The sequence below is a fragment of the Bubalus bubalis genome, chromosome X (assembly GCF_019923935.1).
Source record: "Bubalus bubalis isolate 160015118507 breed Murrah chromosome X, NDDB_SH_1, whole genome shotgun sequence".
Taxonomy (NCBI): Eukaryota; Metazoa; Chordata; class Mammalia; order Artiodactyla; family Bovidae; genus Bubalus; species Bubalus bubalis.
The window spans coordinates 119,473,734-119,494,675 of record NC_059181.1 but is presented as its reverse complement, the minus strand read 5'-3'; the positions used below and the strand labels follow the sequence as shown (position 1 = coordinate 119,494,675).

Genomic DNA, 20,942 nt, shown 5'->3' with positions numbered 1-20,942 from the left:
ATATTTAGGTGAACTACAGGAAAGGACTGAGAATTTCTGTAATGTAACCAAAATTATTTTTGTTTGCAAATTCAGACTTTTGTATCTTAAGGCAGGTAGAGTTTCTAGAACAATTCTTAAATGACCAACCTGGACAATATAAACTTCTTCCTTTCCAGCATTCCAGATTTCAAACTTGCGGTTATCTCCTTTTACATATTCAGTGATTCCAAGTTCATCCATCTACAATATATGTCATGATTTTTATGAGCATTTTATTCTGAAAATGAAGTTACATTAAATCTATTCCCATCATACCCATCATATTCTAAATGAAACAGAATTTCTCATTTGTGCAAAATATACTTTTACATTAAAAAAATATGAAATGATGAATTCAATCACAGACCTGAGTATTTATATGGTTTCACTGAACTATGCACTTATAGTACAGACTACATGCTCCATTCCAGTGACTGAAACAAATTGTTATAAATTTGAACATCCAAGTAGTCCACCTAAGATTGATTTCTGTTATAAATTAACAGTACACTATAAAAACGAATTGTGTCAAACACAGAAGTAAAAGTAGTTAAATATCAGTGAACAAGGTCATCCAAAACTAATTTAAATTGTTTATTTTTAATAATCATAGGCCAGATAAGTTAATCTCATAAATTATTACTTATGTCTATAGAAATCCTACATGTTATAGACATCTAATTTACAGGTCAGGCAGGAACCAATTAGCTACACAAAAATCCCCTCTATTTCCACCAATCTCTCAGCCTCTCTGGAAAATAATCTGTCATGGGAGAGTGATGTCTTCTTGTAGCCAGGGAAACTTTGACATGCAATAATCCTTCCTTACCATAGTTTTTCTTCTCTTTCACATGATTGTGCAAAGCACAAACTTTTCCATTTTCTTTTATCCTGTGCTGCTAGTAGCTTGGTTAATTCCATTTTGAGCAATTTCACTCCCTTGTACACATTCTCTTTTAGTCTCCTTCTGCCTTCTTTTCTTTCAATTCTTGCCTAATTATCTAAAGGAATATCTCACACTCTGTTCCATTTACATGTGTCCCAAATGATCCTAATTAGAGCTGATAAGCATTAAGAGCAGTGCTTAGTGAGATCCCCATACCAAGAAAAAGAAAAGGGATTATACTTAGAAATGAAAAAGCCTGTGATATCTACCCTGAATGTACTCAGAAGTTACTTTCAGAATGATCAAAAATCATCTTTATATTCCTACTCAACCACTCTAACTAAACTACTTTTGTTCAAACATCAGGTTTTAAGATAAATAATAATCTCATATTCAAGCTCTATTTAAACTGATTTTGTTTCAATACATGGTTTTGTCCTAACAGCATGATAAGATGGAAAGCCCATGAGCTAGCTAAGTGTCTTGGTGCAAGTTGCTTAATCATTCTGAACTTGTGTTGACTATAAAATAGGAAGAGTACCTATTTCATAGAGTTGATAGAAGGATTATATAGCATGCATTAAAGGCTTAGATAACAAGATGAGTTTTTTTTATGTATGAGTTTGCTTTCTCAGCTTCTCCTTATTTGAATAGCAACAGTTTTGCTATTTTTCACTGCCTACATAGAGCACAGCATTATAGATTAAATAAATCTTTTGAGTTACTCTGGAAATCTAACAATTATCTCTATCAAACTATATTGTTCTTGCTCTTGTTGTTTAGTAGATAAGTTGTGCCCAACTCTTTTGCGACCCTATGGACTGTAGCATGCCAGGCTCCTCTGTCCATGGCATTTCCCAGGCAAGAATACTGGAATGGGCTGACATTTCCTTCTCCGATATTGTTCTTGCTGCTGCTGCTGCTAAGTCGCTTCAGTCGTGTCCGACTCTGTGCGACCCCATAGATGGCAGCCCACCAGGCTCCTCTGTCCATGGGATTCTCCAGGCAAGAACACTGGAGTGGGTTGCCATTTCCTCCTCCAATGCATGAAAGTGAAGAGTCAAAGTGAAGTCGTTCAGTCGTGTCCGACTCCTAGCGACCCCATGGACTGCAGCCTACCAGGCTCCTCCGTCCATGGGATTTTCCAGGCAAGAGTACTGGAGTGGGGTGCCATTGCCTTCTTAGTTCTAAGCAATTCACTACAAATGATCCACTGTAATACAATCTATTTGTAATTCATGGATTGTACATATTTTCTCAAATAATAAAATATAAAGATTTTATTGAAAGATTTTTAAGAATAGAGGCAGAGTTAAAGTTCTAACTATCAGTCATATGATACACTATGTAATAAATAATATATATATATAAAACAAAAGAACAAAGCTGATTCTATAGTTATACCATAACTGTGATCTCTGCCTCATCCTTCACATTTTCATTGATGATTTCTGACAGCTGTGAATTTATTTTCTTTACTACAAAGCGTTTTATCTGAAGACATCTTGCTGCATCAAGTACTCAGGGCCCCAACTTTTAAACTAATTTTCTGTCTTCAGGGCAGTACAATGATGTCAACTACCTTGCTAAAAAGTCTCCCAGTGGGTCAAGAACTCTGGGATTATAACCAATAACTACATATTTTAAGACTTATATTTATGTATCTGGGATACATAATAGTTACCTCTTGAGTTAGTATTATTTAAAAATTTATCTTCATATTAACAAAACAAAAAATGCAGCAAGGCTGAACTGCCATGAGGCAATTACAAGCAAGGTATTGGGTATAAAACAGTAACATAACTGTATCTTGAAAACAGTTTCTGGGATCAAAAAAGAAAGAAAATGAGGATTATATCAGAATACAATTTATAAAAATTGGCAATAAATGCTGGAGAGGGTGTGGAGAAAAGGGAACCCTCTTACACTGTTGGTGGGAATGCAAACTAGTCCAGCCACTATGGAGAACAGTGTGGAGATTCCTTAAAAAACTGGAAATAGAACTGCCTTATGATCCAGCAATCCCACTGCTGGGCATACACACTGAGGAAACCAGAAGGGAAAGAGACACGTGTACCCCAATGTTCATCGCAGCACTGTTTATAATAGCCAGGACATGGAAGCAACCTAGATGTCCATCAGCAGACGAATGGATAAGAAAGCTGTGCTACATATACACAATGGAGTATTACTCAGCCATTAAAAAGAATACATTTGAATCAGTTCTAATGAGGTGGATGAAACTGGAGCATATTATATAGAGTGAAGTAAGCCAGAAAGAAAAACACCAATACAGTATACTAACGCATATATATGGAATTTAGAAAAATAGTAACAATAACCCTGTGTACGAGACAGCAAAAGAGACACAGATGTATAGAACAGTCTTTTGGACTCTGTGGGAGAGGGCAAGGGTGGGATGATTTGGGAGAATGGCATTGAAACATGTATAATATCATATGTGAAACGAATCGCCAGTCCAGGTTCGATACATGATACAGGATGCTCGGGGCTGGTGCACTGGGATGACCTAGAGGGATGGTATGGGGAGGGAGGTGGGAGGGGGGTTCAGGATGGGGAACATGTGTACACCTGTTGTGGATTCATATTGATGTATGGCAAAACCAATACAATATTGTAAAGTAACTAGCCTCCAATTAAAATTAATAAATTTATATTAAAAAAACTAAATGGGCACAGAACATTAATATGTATTTAAAAAGAACACACAAACTGAAGGATGTACATCAAATAAATTAGAATGTTTGCTACAGGGGTAGAGAGGAGATTAAGTGCAGAGGATAGAGATAAACAGGAATAAAGGAATGAAATAAACAAGCAAGAACAAGACCTGCCAGCATGGTGCAGGTGTTATGATCATGGAGTTCGAGGCCATCTGCCTGGGTGTGAATCTATGCCCTTGGATGAAATATTCACCTCTCTGGAACTTGGCTTGCCTATCCTCAAATGGGGTTTATAATAATTCCTACTTCATATAAAGTTGCTATGTAGATTAAATGAATTAACATTGATAACATTTAAACAGCTCCTAGCAAAACAGCATGACACATATATTTGTTAAACTTAAAAACATAGATGAAAATAATAAACGCATGAACTGAGGAATCTGAAGAACTCGAATGTCTCCATTTGACTGTGTGTGTACTTTAGGGCCTTTCCTTTGCACAGGAGCTGTCAACTTAAAATATAGCACGCAGTCATCATACAGCTGTCAGGCCATGAAATTCCAGCTTGATAAGATGAAGTCAAGGCAACAGTTCCTTGAAAGTGCTTCCACATTGATCCTCTCTACCAAGGGGAAGATTCTGAAACCAGGAATCCAAACTCTTATGTAACACACTGACTACTCCTACCAGCAGTTATTTAATTCCAGAACCTCATGTAAGCAAGAGGAAGTAAGCATAGTGAGGCTTATAAGAAATAGCTTAATTTCGATCTTTCTCTGTGAGCAACATCACCATTTTCCTAATAATGCTGGTCTCAATCCTTGCAGGCATCAGTGACTAATGTCTTTTATTAAGGACACTAGGTGTTACTGTGGAATCAAAGAAAAAACAGGCTGATTTTTTCCTTCCAATGTCAGGTATTATTTATTTTCTGTATCTAGTAAGTCAACAAGACTTCCTGTTTACCTGCCATGGAAATGTTTCTTGCATCTATCCACCCTCTGTTTCCATGGTAACCACTGTTGTTTGCATTCTCATGAACTGGTTACCACATACCAATCCATCCTCACTCTGATATACTTTAGAAATACTAAACTACTCTGTTAGTGTGTCCAATTTGTGATAAATTAAAAGCAAAAAAGAGAGAGAGAGAAAAGTAAAAAAAGAAAAATCAATACAAGCCAGAAATAGTCCATTAGGTAGTAACTAGGTCACTCTACAAATAAAAAGTGAATCAAATGGATTTGGGTCCAACTAGTCTATGAAGATAAAGTACCTTCCCGGGGAATAGACATACAGATAGCAGGAAACCTGAACCCTGTTTGATGTCGATTACAAACTCTTGATTCTCAACCAAAGTTTATTAGAGACATAAAAGACCCTTGGAGATTTTAGGGGCTTGGAGATGGGTGGCTAATATCAAAAGAGCAACAGGGCATTTGTTAGGAAAACAGTGAGAGTTTTGAAGAGCCATCGCTGTGGGTTCAGCAGGGAAAGTAGACCATAGGAAAAGGTCAGAGACCTAACTGTGGTTAGGAATTCCGTCAGGAACAGTATACAGTTGTTGGCATCTGGGAAGAATCAAAAGCAGGGTCTGCTTCTCAGGGGGCCTCCTGACACAAAGCCCTCATGCCTGCTCAGGACATATGACCCATCCTCTTTATTACCACTGCTGGATATCTCATCAATTCTCAACTTGCTAACAACCAAGAAACAACAGGCTCATGAGAAATAGCCAAAATGATAGTGGCTGGGAAGTTGAGGGTAATAATTTTCTCCATTTTCCAAATTTTCTTTTCTTTTCTTTTCTTTGGTCATGCTGCACAACATGCAGTATCTTCCTTGACCAGGGATCAAACCTCTGCCCCTCCCGGTGGGAGCTCAGAGTCTTAACCACTGCACCATCATGGAAGTCCCCAAATTTTCTTTAACAAATGCTATATTGCTTTTACAATATAGAACTTGAAAGATAAAATTAATTAGGTGTGAAAAAAATCAAATTTTCCAATTACAGACTCCTGTGGATTGGAAGTTCCTCTTCTCAAATGTCAAAACCAGCTGGGACTGGCACTGAATTGCCAATAACTTCCTCACACAATACTGCTCTCATTTGAATACCAAACTAACTGTAGGACATAATGGTGGTTTGGGTTATGGGAGAGAAGAAAGCAATTTCTAAGGATCAGACAGGACAGGTGTGGGCAAGATTCAGCAATAGGTGGCTCTGGAACACCCAGGAAGAGAAGGGATGGAGGAGGAATATGATGGGAATATGCTAGACATAAAAGTGATCTGGTAGTCCAGTGGTTAAGACTCTGTGCTTCCAGTGCAAGGGGGCCACAGATTCAATCCCTGGTTGGGGAACTAAGCTGAGTGGCGAGGCCAAGAAAAACAACAACAAAAAAAGTGATCCATTTTTTAATTACATTGAAAAAAAAAAAAAAGGAAAAAACTCTTTCCTCTTTGACTCTCCTGTATGATAAAAAGTCCTTGCTACCAAGACCAAGAACTCCACCTGGTGTCATTGGTAAGACAGGGCAAATGGGGGAGCCTGGGTCTCTTCCTGTAATTTCAAACTGCACCAGGCAGGACAGTAGGGTGCCCCCTTGAGGAATGCCTGGGACTGAAGTGAGAGAGGAAGAGAAGGTTACATTCTGCCCTTTCTGGCTCTCACTTCAGGCAGACAAGTTCTGCTTCACCTGACATCTCTATATGACTCCTACTTAAGGTTTCATGGGTGAGAGCTTGAGAAATGAGTAGAGAAGGGGGTCAAAGGGTACAAACTTCCAGTTGTAAAATAAATAAACCCCAGGGATGTAATGTATAGCACGGTAACTATGGTGACCATGATTAATAATACTGTACTTCATATTTGAAACTTGCTAAGAGAGCAGATCTTAAAAGTTATCACAAGAAAAAAAATGTTTTTAACTGTGTGGTGATGGATGTTATTTGTGGCGATCATTTCACAATATGTACAAATATTGACTCATTACACTATATACCTGAAACAAATATAATGTTATAGGCCAATTATACTTCAGTTTAAAACAAAAGATTTTGTTTAGAAAAAATATACAAATGTGTGTGACTAAAGTATAAAACACAGTCATCTGAACTGAAAAAGTACACAAATTTGAATACAGTATATGCATACACGAGGAACTATTACATTATACAATTCAAAAGGTCTTACTTTCAAACAGTGCTTAAAACTGTATGATGGGTATCGATCACTGCCTTCTCCACTTTCAACACGCCTTTTACAAAATATGACGGCTTTTTCGTACAGGAAAAGGTGCCGCTGCATTGGTTTGAATCTAGCAAAATCCTTCATCTTTGTAGTACCTTTCTTGTGTCCCATCCAAACACTGAACGCACCCTGCATTATCATCTTGCCCAGCTCATTTAAGTTTCCCTGGAACAGAAAACCTCAGCTCATTAGTACAGGGCAGAAGGGCATTCTGATCTCTGACAGCATCATTACAGTGTTTAGCTTGAGCTACTAAACCCTGAAGCATAATTTATAGTTTTAAAAGTTTCATTCATCATAACTTTTCACATGAAAACATGCCATGTGTCAGCCAGTTACAAAATGACTGTGGGACTGGGAGATAGAAGAAACCTCCTTTTCCCTGGCTTCATGTCTCCATGTGGAGGTATTTCAGCTGGGCCAACTCTCCCCATGGCTTCCTCAGTCCTGATTGGCAAGTGAGCTCTTCCAGTCCAAGTTTTCCCACGGGGTGGAGCTAACTCCTAAAGATTTGATCTCTTTCTTTCATCTCTCTATCTTGGACCTGGGCAAAGAGCACTTCTGAGACCATATGTCTCCTTAGAATAGACCCAAATATCCCATCACGTGGGATCTCCCAAGGTCTGCACTTGGGGGTAGGCCTTGTTAGGTACAAGGGGAATGTCGTAAATCCATCTGGCTGCTGATCTGAAGCCAATTTTCCACTTAGCATCATAAGTAATAATGCTGACATTTAGATCCTTCATTTGTCTGCCTCTCACGTCTTATTTCTCAGTTGTTCCAGGAGAGGAAGAAAGAGATGTTAACATGCTTACCCTGTAAAACTGCAACAATCATGAAGATCTACTTACGATATAGCCATTTATTGCAGTCTGATGCATTAAGTCATTAACTGACTTCAGTAAATCCAGCATTGTGTCAAGTGCCTCCTTTAATTCTACAGCTCCGACACAGTCTTTGCTATATTTTAATAGCTCCTGTAATTAGAAGTCAAGAGTTAAACTTAATATTAGGCAGATATTAATAGCTGGAGAAAATGAATATATTTTTTGCTAACATGCTTTCAAGGAGGAATCCAAAGATAATGGCACTTTTTTGAGTACTTTCTTTCACATGCTATTTGTCACATTAATACTATATTTAATAACAATGTCAAAACTGGGGAAGAAATGGAATAGTGACTAAACAGTAGAAAGTAAAGAACATTCAAAACTGGCAAACAATAGCTATTAGGACACACTAGAGATTCGTTTTTAAAACAATTACACATCTTTTTGGTCCTCCATGTAGAGCAATTAATTTTATTCACCATGCATACACCATAGAACATTGTGAAAAGACATTTTAAAACAATGTTGTATTTATACCTAACATGACATTTTAGGAATCCTTTCACATTACTCAGGGATATGCTATCTTTATTTTTCACTGAGAAGGCTCATAGGAAATACAGTCTCAAAACTGTAAGAAGTATTTGTTTAGTTCCACTTAACAACAGTAAACCTTCTGCAGTCAATCTTGTCCATGTATCAGTGTAACTTGTATGGACACAAACAGCTAAAAGCATAGATTCTACTGCTATATCTAGCCCTCCCAGTCAGGGAGCCTACCTATTTCTAGTGCTTCCTTTTTAATGGCTTTGCTACATCTGACCCAAAAAAGTAAGTAAAGAAAGAAAGAAATGCTTCATATAATTACCTTCAACAGTAACTGGTATTTAGTGATACGTTGCACTGGTTTCAGTAAATAGGAATCTAGACCAAGTCTGTGTTTTAATTTTCTTTGACATTCCTGTCATTAAAATAGAATTATTAATAAGTTTAAATTAAGACATTTTGCCTATGAAAATGCCAAATGTTCACTGATGAGACCCAATGCATGGATGTTTCTTACATCTCAAGGAAAATTTACCAGAAAGATCGCTGTCCTATATGGTACGAAAATTTTAAGAGGCAGTATATCTGGAAAACTACAGTGAACATTATTTCAAGGATTGGAGAGAAAGAAAATACCCAAATTTCAAAGACCAAAAAAAATTATGTATAAATTCACAATCATGTGGAATGCTTAAAAAGTCAGAAAGCAATGAATGATGATCCTAGGTTAACATGACCAGAAAGTTCTTCTGAGTATCCAAGAAAATTAACAAAAGGCTCAGTTCCACAGGACAAGACCCAGAAAAGAAATAGGTTGCACTGAATATAAATCAGACTGGGTATGAGAAGAGTTTCCTAAATGTCACAAGAAAAATATAGCCCTTATCAACTAGTGCTATATTTCATCTGATTACTGGCTTGCTGCCACTATAAATATAGGAGTCATGACTCTGGGTCCTGGGAACATTGTAGAGCCCATATTTAGGGCAAAATGAAGCTATTTGGGATGAAATGTGCATATAGGAAGTGCAGAACACAAAGGGAATGGGAGAGGATATACCTATGTAAGATCTAGGACCCTCCTCTATATATGGGTAAAATTCAATACATCTAATTCAATAATCAATTTATGGTTAAAAATGGTGAACTGATACATGTATTTGGCTCTTCTCACTCATGAAATACAACTAACACGATGGAAACATTTTTACAAGGCAAAACCTAAAGTTACAAGCTGAGAGAGGGGAAAACATCTACAAAATTTGGAAACTGGCAAAGGACAAACCCAAGGAATAACTCAATTTATATTCAAGAACACCTTTCCCCCTCCTCCAAGAATGCCTTCCTCCTCTGAAAGTTGGAGATGAAGGTGGGGTTTAAAAAAAAGATGGTTGTATAAGAAGTAATTTTAAATGCTTGTTTAAGGGGCAGTCGTAAGATGGCAGAGGAATAGGATGGGGAGACCAGTTTCTCGAACACAAATTCATCAACAAAACATTTGAATGCTGAGCAAATTCCACAAAACAACTTCTGAATGCTGGCAGAGGACATTCAGACCAGATCAGATCAGATCAGTCGCTCAGTCATGTCCAACTCTTTGCGACCCCATGAATTGCAGCACGCCAGGCCTCCCTGTCTATCACCAACTCCCGGAGTTCACTCAGACTCACGTCCATCGAGTCAGTGATGCCACCCAGCCATCTCATCCTCTGTCATCCCCTTCTCTTGCCCCCAATCCCTCCCAGCATCAGAGTCTTTTCCAATGAGTCAACTCTTCGAATGAGGTGGCCAAAGTACTGGAATTTCAGCTTTAGCATCATTCCTTCCAAAGAAATCCCAGGGCTGATCTCCTTTAGAATGGACTGGTTGGATCTCCTTGCAGTCCAAGGGACTCTCAAGAGTCTTCTCTAACACCACAGTTCAAAAGCATCAATTCTTCAGCGCTCAGCCTTCTTCACAGTCCAACTTTCAAATCCATACATGACCACAGGAAAAACCATAGCCTTGACTAGATGAACCTTTGTTGGCAAAGGACATTAGGCACCCAGAAAGGCAGCCCATTGTCTTCGAAAGGAGGTAGGACAAAATATAAAAGATAAAAAGAGAGACAAAAGAGTTAGGGACGGAGATCCGTCCCAGGAAGGGAATCTTAAAAAAGAAAGAAGTTTCCAAACACCAGGAAACACTCTCACCAGCAGGTCTATTGCGAGTCTTGGAATCTCAGAGGGCAACATAACTGGGAGGAAAAATAAATAAATAAATAATCAAAACCCACAGATTATATGGCTAACAGCAACTCCCAACAGAGAAGCAGCCCAGACGCTTGCATCTGCCACTAGCAAGCGGGGCCTGGACAGGGAGGCACGGGCTGCACTGCTTAGGGTAAGGACCAGACCTAAATGCCCCAAGGGCAATCTGAGGAAACTAATTTGAGATAGCAACCCAGACTGTGGGATAGCTATCCCACAAAAAGCCCTAACCTAAGACACTGCCAGGCCCACTCACAGAACAAAGGACTGAGCACAGCTAGCCAGCTGTGGACCGGCCCACCCCCCACCGGAGACAGGCAGGAGAGGGCAGCCAGCCAGAGCCGGAAGCGTGCAATCGCAGCCTGGGAGAGGCATCCTCTACCAAACTGCAAGCAGGCTTCGTTGCTAACCAAGACTTCTTGGGATTCTGGATGATTGACATCCGCCAGGAGGCTCACAGCCAGAGATCAGCTCCCCAGAAGAGACACACAGCACACCTGAGAAGGCACGCCCATTGTACACCCAGAAAACTGAGTGGAGGGACAGGGGAGGCAATAAGATGCACCCTCCAACTGGGGGTGACTGCGCTGGGCAAGCACCTGGTCACCTGAGCTGCTCGGACCTGGGAAGGGCACAAAACGCAGGCCCAACCAAGTCTACACCTTTGTAGAGTACCCAAGAACCTGAACCTGAGCAGCTTAGATGGGGGAAGTGCATGCAACCCAGGGCCCGCGTCAGACAGTTCCCAGCAGAGCAACCTAAAGCCTGAGAAGTGTAGACTGGGAAAGCACACACACTGTGAGTGGGGGCAAACCCAGTGCTGCTGAAACTGTGAGCACTCCCCACACACTCCAGTAATATTTTTTTGCAGTGTTCCTCCCTCCCCACATCAAGACTGAATAAGTGAGCCTAAAAAAGTGACCACCACTGCCCCTTTGTGTCAGGGTGGAAATGAGACACTGAAAAGACCAGCAAACAGAAGAAGCTAAAATCAACAGAGGGAACAGCTTTGGAAATGACAGGTGCAATAGATTAAAACCCTGTAGTTAGCAATGACTACATAGGGAGGGATCTATAGATCTTGAGTATAAGCCAGATCAGGGAACTATCAGAAAATGAACTGACCCCACACTGTCCACAACAACACCAGAGAAAGTCCTAGATATATTTTTTATTATCATTTTTAAATTAAATTTTTTTTACTTTTACGTCCTCTATTACTCCTTTAATTTTCATTTTTATAACCTACTATTACTTTGTAAAAAAAAGACCCCATTTTTAAAGCAAAGTGAAGTGAAGTCACTCAGTCATGTCTGACTTTTTGTGACCCCATGGACTGTAGCCTACCAGGCTCCTCAGTCCATGGAATTTTTCAGACAAGAGTACTGGAGTGGGTTGCCATTTCCTTCTCCAGGGGATCTTCCCCACCCAGGGATCAAACCCGGTCACCTGCACTGCAGGCAGATGCTTTACAGTCTGTGCAACCGGGGAAACAAACTTCATATATATATTTTATAATGTTTGTGAATTTGTTTTGGGTTTTTTTTTTTTAATATTGTATTTTTGAGAATCTAACCTCCACTCTAGATTTTTAATCTTTCCTTTTTGGTATTTGTTATCAATTCTGTACCTTTAAGAACCCAATCTTCATTACCCATTTTTACTTGGAGTGAGATTACTGGCTTGATGGCTCTTTCCCCCTTTTAACTCTCCTTTTTCTCAACCAGGTCGCCTCTAATTCCTCCCTCCTCTTTCTCTTCTCTATCCAACTCTGTGAATCTCTTTGTGTGTTCCGGGCTGTGGAGAACACTTAGGGAACTGATTACTGGCTAGATCTGTCTCTCTCCTTTTGATTCCCCCTTTTATCCTCCTGGCCACCTCTGTCTCCTTCCTCCCTCTTCTCTTCTCTCTGTAACTCTGTGAACATCTCTGAGTGGTCCAGACTGTGCAGAGCACATAGAGAAGTGATTACTGGCTAGCTTGCTCTCTCCCCTTTTGATTCCCCCTCTTCTACTCCTGCTCACCTCTATCTCCCTCTTTCCTCTTCTCTTCTCCATGTAACTCTGTGTACCTCTCCGGGTGTCCCTCATTGTGGAGAAACTTTTCATTATTAACCTAGATGTTTTATCATCAGTGCTGTAAAGATGGAGAACTCTTGAGGCTACTGTAAGAAAAAGACTGAAAACCAGAAGCAAGAGGCTTAAATCCAAATCCTGAGAACATCAGAGAACTCCTGACTCCAGGGAACATTAATTGACAGGAGCTCATCAAACGCCTCCATACCTACACTAAAACCAAGCACCACCCAAGGGCCAACAAGACCCAGAGCAAGACATACCATGCACATTCTCCAGCAACACAGGAACACAGCCCTGAGCTTCAATATACAGGCTGCCCAAAGTTACTCCAAAACCACTGACATCTCATAACTCATTACTGGACACTTCATTGCACTCCAGAGAGAAGAAATACAGCTCCACCCACCAGAACACCGACACAAGCTCCCCTAACCAGGAAACCTTGACAAGCCACCCGTACAACCCCACCCACAGGGAGAAAACTCCACAATAAAGAGAACTCTACAAACTGCCAGAATACAGAAAGGCCATCCCAAACTCAGCAATATAAACAAGAGGAAAAGGCAGAGAAATATAAAGCAGGCAAAGGAACAGGATAAATGCCCATCAAACCAAATGAAAGAGGAACAGATAGGGAATCTACCTGATAAAGAATTCCGAATAATGATAGTGAAAATTATCCAAAATCTTGAAAACAAAATGGAGTTACAGATGAACAGCCTGGAGACAAGGATTGAGAAGATGCAAGAAATGTTTAACAAGGACCTAGAAGAAATAAAAAAGAGTCAATATATAATGAATAATGCAATAAATGAGGTCAAAAACACTCTGGATGGAACCAACAGTAGAATAATGGAGGCAGAAGATAGAATTAGTGAGGTAGAAGATAGAATGGTAGACATAAATGAAGCAGAGAGGGAAAAAGAAAAAAGAATTAAAAGAAATGAGGACAACCTCAGAGACCTCTGGGACAATGTTAAATGCCCCAACATTCGAATCACAGGAGTCCCAGAAGAAGAAGACAAAAAGAAAGACCATGAGAAAATACTTGAGGAGATAATAGTTGAAAACTTCCCTAAAATGGGGAAGGAAATAGTCACCCAAGTCCAAGAAACCCTGAGAGTCCCAAACAATGGGGAAGGAAACAGTCACCCAAGTCCAAGAAACCCTGAGAGTCCCAAACAGGATAAATGCAAGGCAAAACACCCCAAGACACATATTAATCAAATTAACAAAGATCAAACACAAAGAACAAATATTAAAAGCAGCAAAGGAAAAACAACAAATAACACACAAGGGGATTCCCATAAGGATAACAGCTGATCTTTCAATAGAAACTCTTCATGTCAGAAGGGAATGGTAGGACATACTTAAACTGATGAAAGAGAAAAACCTACAACCCAGATTACTGTACCCAGCAAGGATCTCATTCAAATATGAAGGAGAAATCAAAAGTTTTACAGACAAGCAAAAACTGAGAGAATTCAGCACCACCAAACCAGCTCTCCAACAAATACTAAAGGATCTTCTCTAGACAGGAAACACAGAAAGGGTGTATAAACTCAAACCCAAAACAACAAAGTAAATGGCAATGGGATCATACTTATCAATAATTACCTTAAATATAAATGGGTTGAATGTCCCAACCAAAAGACAAAGACTGGCTGAATGGATAAAAAAGATAAGACCCCTATATCTGTTGTCTACAAGAGACCCACCTCAAAGCAAAGGACACATACAGACTGAAAGTGAAGGGCTAGAAAAATATATTCCATGCAAATAGAGACCAAAAGAAAGCAGGAGTAGCAATACTCATATCAGATAAAATAGACTTTAAAAAAAAGCTGTGAAAAGAGACAAAGAAAGACACTACATAGTGATCAAAGGATCAATCCAAGAAGAAGATAGAACAATTATAAAAATATATGCACCCAAAATAGGAACACTACAATATGTAAGGCAAATGCTAACAAGTATGAAAGGGGAAATTAACAATAACACAATAATAGTGGGAGACTTTAATACCCCACTCACACCTATGGATAGATCAACTAAACAGAAAATTAACAAGGAAACACAAACTTTAAATGATACAATAGACCAGTTAGACCTAATTGATATCTATAGGACATTTCACCCCAAAACAATGAATTTCACCTTTTTCTCAACTGCACATGGAAACTTCTCCAGGATAGATCACATCCTGGACCATAAATCTAGCCTTGGTAAATTAAAAAAAAAAAAAAACTGAAATCATTCCAAGCATCTTTTCTGACCACAATGCAATAAGATTAGATCTCAATTACAGGAGAAAAACTTAAAAATTCCAACCTATGGAGGGTAAACAACATGCAGCTGAATAACCAACAAATCACAGAAGAAATCAAAAAAGAAATCAAAATATGCATAGAAACGAATGAAAATGAAAACACAACAACCCAAAACCTGTGGGACACTGTAAAAGCAGTGCTAAGGGGAAGATTCATAGCAATACAGGCGTACCTCAAGAAACAAGAGAAAATTCAAATAAATAACTTTACTCTACACTTAAGCAACTGGAAAAGGAAGATATGAAGAACCCCAGGGTTAGTAGAAGGAAAGAAATCTTAAAAATTAGGGCAGAAATAAATGCAAAAGAAATAAAAGAGACCACAGCAAAAATCAACAAAGCCAAGAGCTGGTTCTTTGAGAAGATAAATAAAATTAACAAACCATTAGCAAGATTCATAAAGAAACAAAGGAAGAAGAATCAAATCAACAAAATTAGAAATGAAAATGGAGAGATCACAACAGACAACACAGAAATACAAAGGACCATAAGAGACTACTATCAGCAACTATATGCCAATAAAATGGACAACCTGGAAGAAATGGACAAATTCTTAGAAAAGTACAACTTTCCAAAACTGAACCAGGAAGAAATAGAAAATCTTAACAGACCCATCACAAGCACGGAAATTGAAACTGTAATCAGAAATCTTCCAGCAAACAAAAGCCCAGGACCAGACAGCTTCACAGCTGAATTCTACCAAAAATTTAGTGAAGGGCTAACACCTATCCTACTCAAACTCTTCCAGAAAATTGCAGAGGAAGGTAAACTTCCAAACTAATTCTATGAGGCCACCATCACCCTAATACCAAAACCTGACAAAGATGCCACAAAATAAGAAAATTACAGGCCAATATCACTGATGAACATAGATGCAAAAATCCTTAACAAAATTCTAGCAAACAGAATCCAACAACATATTAAAAAGATCATACATCATGACCAAGCGGGCTTGATCCCGGGATGCAAGGATTCTTCAATATCTGCAAATCAAAAATGTAATACACCACATTAACAAACTGAAAGATAAAAACCATATGATTATCTCAATAGATGCAGAGAAAGCCTTTGACAAAATTCAACATCCATTTATGATAAAAACCCTCCAGAAAGCAGGAATAGAAGGAACATACCTCAACATAATAAAAGCTATGTATGACAAACCCACAGCAAACATCATCAATGGTGAAAAATTGAAAGCATTTCCCCTAAAGTCAGGAACAAGACAAAGGTGCCCACTCTCACCACTACTATTCAACATAGTTTTGGAAGTTTTGGCCACAGCAATCAGAGCAGAAAAAGAAATAAAAGGAATACAGATTGGAAAAGAAGAAGTAAAACTCTCACTGTTTGCAGATGACATGATCCTCTACATAGAAAACCCTAAAGCCTCCACCAGAAAATTACTAGAGCTAACCAATGAATATAGTCAAGTTGCAGAATATAAAATTAACACACAGAAATCCCTTGCATTCCTATACACTAACAATGAGAAAACAGAAAGAGAAATTAAGGAAACAATTCCATTCACCATTGCAACGAAAAGAATAAAATACTTAGGAATGTATCTACCTAAAGAAACAAAACACCTATATATAAAAAAACTATAAAACACTGGTGAAAGAAGTCAAAGAGGACACAAATAGATGAAGAAATATCCCATGTTCATGGATTTGAAGAATCAGTATAGTGAAAATGAGTATACTACCCAAAGCAATCTACAGATACAATGCAATCCCTATCAAGCTACCAACGGTATTTTTCACAGAGCTAGGACAAATAATTTCACAATTTGTATGGAAATGCAAAAAATCTCGAATAGCCAAAGCAATCTTGAGAAAGAATAATGGAACTGGAGGAATCAACCTGCCTGACTTCAGGTTCTAGTACAAAGCCACAGTCATCAAGACAGTATGGTACTGGCACAAAGACAGAAATATACATCGATAGAACAAAGTAGAAAGCCCAGAGATAAATCCATGCACCTATGGACACCTTATCTTTGACAAAGGAGGCAAGAATATACAATAGAGAAAAGACAATCTCTCTAACAACTGGTGTTGGGAAACCTGGAGAGCCACTTATAAAAGGATGAAACTAGAACATGTTCTAACACCATACACAAAAATAAACTCAAAATGGATAAAAGATCTAAACATTAGACCAGAAACTATAAAACTCCTAGAGGAAAACATAAGCAAAACACTCTCCGACATAAACCACAGCACGATCCTCTAGGACCCACCTCCCAGAATACTGGAAATAAAAGAAAAACTAAACAAATGAGACCTAATTAAAATTAAAAGCTTCTGCACAACAAAGGAAACTATAATCAAGGTGAAAAGACAGCCTTCAAAATGGGAGAAAATAATAGGAAACGAAGCAATGGACAAGAATTAATTTCAAAAATATACAAGCAACTCCTGCAGCTCAATTCCAGAAAAATAAACGACCCAACCAAAAAATGGGCCAAAGAACTAAACAGACATTTCTCCAAAGAAGACATACAGATGGCTAACAAACACATGAAAAGATGCTCAACATCACTCATTATCAGAGAAATGCAAATTAAAACCACAATGAGGTACCATTTCACACCAGTCAGAATGGCTGCTATCCAAAAGTCTACAAGCAATAAATGCTGGAGAGGGTGTGGAGAAAAGGGAACCCTCTTACACTGTTGGCGGGAATGCAAATTAGTACAGCCACTATGGAGAACAGTGTGGAGATTCCTTATAAAACTGGAAATAGAACTGCCATATGACCCAGCAATCCCACTGCTGGGCATACACACCGAGGAAACCAGAATTGAAAGAGACACGTGTACCCCAATGTTCATCGCAGCACTGTTTATAATAGCCAGGACATGGAAGCAACCTAGATGTCCATCAGCAGACGAATGGATAAGAAAGCTGTGCTACATATACACAATGGAATATTACTCAGCCATTAAAAAGAATGCATTTGAATCAGTTCTAATGAGGTGGATGAAACTAGAGCCTATTAAACAGAGTGAAGTAAGCCAGAAAGAAAAACACCAATACAGTATACTAACGCATATATATGGAATTTAGAAAGATGGTAACGATAACCCTGTATGTGAGATAGCAAAAGAGACACAGATGTATAGAACAGTCTTTTGAACCCTGTGGGAGAGGGCGAGGGTGGGATGATTTGGGAGAATGGCATTGAAACATGTATATTATCATATGTGAAATAGATCGCCAGTCCAGGTTCAATGCATGATACAGGGTGTTTGGGGCTGGTGCACTGGGATGGCCCAGAGAGATAGGATGGGGAGGGAGGTGGGAGGGGGTTTCAGGATAGGGAACACATGTACACCAGTGGCAGATTCATGTCAGTGTATGGTAAAACCACTACAATATTATAAAGTAATTAGCCTCCAATTAAAATAAATAAATTTATATTAAAAAAATAAAAAATACAAATATAAGAATATTAAAAAATAAAAATAAATGCTTGTTTAAGAAGTAATTAGATACAAACAAGTGTTGGTGGGGATGTGGGGCAATTAGGTCCCTCATACACTGCTTGTAGGAATATAAAATGGTGCAGCAACTTTGGAAAACAATCTAATGGTTCTTCAAAAAGTTTAAACAGAATTGACTTAGCAGTTTCATACCCAGGTTAATAGAAAAGAGAAAAGAAAATAATGTTCACACAAAAGCTTGTATACAAAAGGTGAAGTGAAGTGAAAGTCGCTCAGTTGTGTCCGACTCTTTGTGACCCCATGGACTATACAGTCCATGGAATTCTCCAGGCCAGAATACTGGAGTGGGTAGCCTTTCCCTTCTCCAGGGGATCTTCCCAACCCAGGGATTGAATCCAGGTCTCCTGCATTGCAGGTGGCTTCTTTACCAGCTGAGCCGCAAGGGAAGCCCACACAAAAGGTAGAGACAACTCAAATGTCTATCAGGTGATGAATGGGTAAATAAAATGTGGAATATCCATACTATGGAATATTATTAGGCCATAACCAATGTGAAGACAACAGAAATTCTGCAGGGAGGCAAGAACAATGAAAGAAAGCTAAATTCTCATCTTCTTTTGTGGGAAGCAGCAATATAAGTATGATATTTGGAGATATGGAGGTAAATAATGAAAGAAATAGCTAAAAAAGCAGAAAGTTGTTGCCTCTAGGGAGTGGCAAATATGTTGGTATACATATATGTATATTTTGGGGAAGGTCAAACAGCACTTTTAAATATATATATATAAAAGGCTTCCTCAGATGGTAAAGAACCTGCCTGCAATGCAGGAGATCCAGGATTGATCCCTATAAAAGGCTTCCTCAGATGGTAAAGAACCTGCCTGCAATGCAGGAGATCCAGGATTGATCCCTTGGTCGGGAAGATCCCCTGGAGAAGGGAATGGCTACCCACTCCAGTATTCTTGCCTGGAGAATCCCATGGACAGAGGAGTCTGCTGGGCTACAGTCTATAATGTTGCACAGAGTCAGACATGACTGAGCGACTAACACACACACACACACACACACACACACACACATATATATATATAACTTACTGAAAGCAGAAAATGAATTTATAAATAAGAAATACCCCAGTGTCTTCCACAGAGACTTTATCCAATACTTGAACAATTACTATACCTGGAAAAAGGCGCATTCTGAATACTTCTTCCAAATTGCCTCTGACCTGGGCTTATTCTGACAATACTTCGCATACATTTGAAAATCATCTTTCTGTGATAAAAAGAAAATGCAAATGTATTAGTGATTTGTGAATGTGTCCTTTTCTTATCAAGAAAGGCTGAGCAAGAGTGAGTGTGGTCAAGCATCACAGGGAATGTGACTTAAAGGGCCAGGTCAGAAGCCTTCTTTATATTCCAAGACCAGCATACCCAGCAAACCGGGGAGAGGGACACATAATTATCCAAGCAATTTCATAACTTCCACTTACCAAGTTTGAGAGTTAGAGGGAAAAAAGCCTTCTCTGAATGAACTATGAAAACAGACTACTTTTTTGATTACTACGAGCTAACCAGGTACCAAGAGATACACTCTTTCTTTGCTCTCAGTTACTCCGTTCCCTAATGAATGAACTTAATAGTAACTCCCAAGGTCCTTGGGTCCTCATTGGACCATCATCATTGTACCAGAACCCTGTGCAGTATCTGCTCACCCTCTTCTCTCTCCCTGTTCATTTGACCCTCATATAATGGGCTACCTCCTACTCAGTCATTAAGACTCATCTCATGAGTCATCTCTTCTATACAGCCATCATTTATACCTCCAGTCAATATCAGATGCACTTCTTCTTGGCTCCTATAAGACCCTTCGTACAACTTTAATACAGCACAACTGACACTGGACACAGTGGAATCCCTCTTTTCCTATGTGAATAGTCTTGATATTCCACATTGTCTAGTTCAGTGCTTGGCTCAAACTAGGTACTGAATAGTTGATGACTGCTGAATGAATGAACAGATCAATAGGCATTTATTAAACTACTGGTTTCCAAGAACTCTGCTGACCTTACTAGAGACAGAAAAATATATAGGATACGGACCCTGCCTCAATCAGTTTTCCATCTAGTTGGAGAAAGAATTCATGAAATTCAATATGTAAACATGAGTAGTACATGCAAAATTCCCAATGAGTAGCACAGACATTAAGTACCATATAAGTTCAAAGGCAAGAGGAGCTGCTGTTGCTTAGGGAACTAGGGAAGAATTAGGGAAGAATCTGGCCATGGTTTCAGTTCAGTGCAGTTCAGTCACTCAGTCGTGTCCGACTCTTTGCAGCCCCATTAACTGCAGCACACCAGGCCTCCCTGTCCATCACCAACTCCTGGAGTTTACTCAAACTCATGTCCATTGAGTTGGTGATGCCATCCAACCATCTCATCCTCTGTCGTCCCCTTCTCCTCCTGCCTTCAATCTTTCCCAGCATCAGGGTCTTTTCAAATAAGTCAGCTCTTCTCATCAGGTGACCATGATTTAAATGCCTTTAAATGTTAGGATATATTGAGAAAGGTTCTGCCTTATCCTTACTATCTTCTCACTCCATAAACACTTCCT

General features: G+C 39.0%; 1 protein-coding gene across 9 annotated transcripts in view; it reads right to left on the bottom strand.

The window, feature by feature from the left end:
* Positions 1–20,942, bottom strand: part of MCF2 (MCF.2 cell line derived transforming sequence) — a 125,444-nt gene that overhangs the window by 19,294 nt on the left and 85,208 nt on the right. For all 9 annotated transcript variants that reach the window (XM_044936775.2, XM_044936774.2, XM_044936773.2 and 6 more), the window contains 5 exons: positions 19,513–19,605; positions 8,546–8,638; positions 7,699–7,824; positions 6,791–7,012; positions 130–222 (listed from right to left, as the gene is read on the bottom strand). In XM_044936775.2, coding sequence (XP_044792710.2) covers positions 130–222; positions 6,791–7,012; positions 7,699–7,824; positions 8,546–8,638; positions 19,513–19,605 — 627 coding nt within the window. The remainder of the gene's footprint in view (positions 1–129; positions 223–6,790; positions 7,013–7,698; positions 7,825–8,545; positions 8,639–19,512; positions 19,606–20,942) is intronic.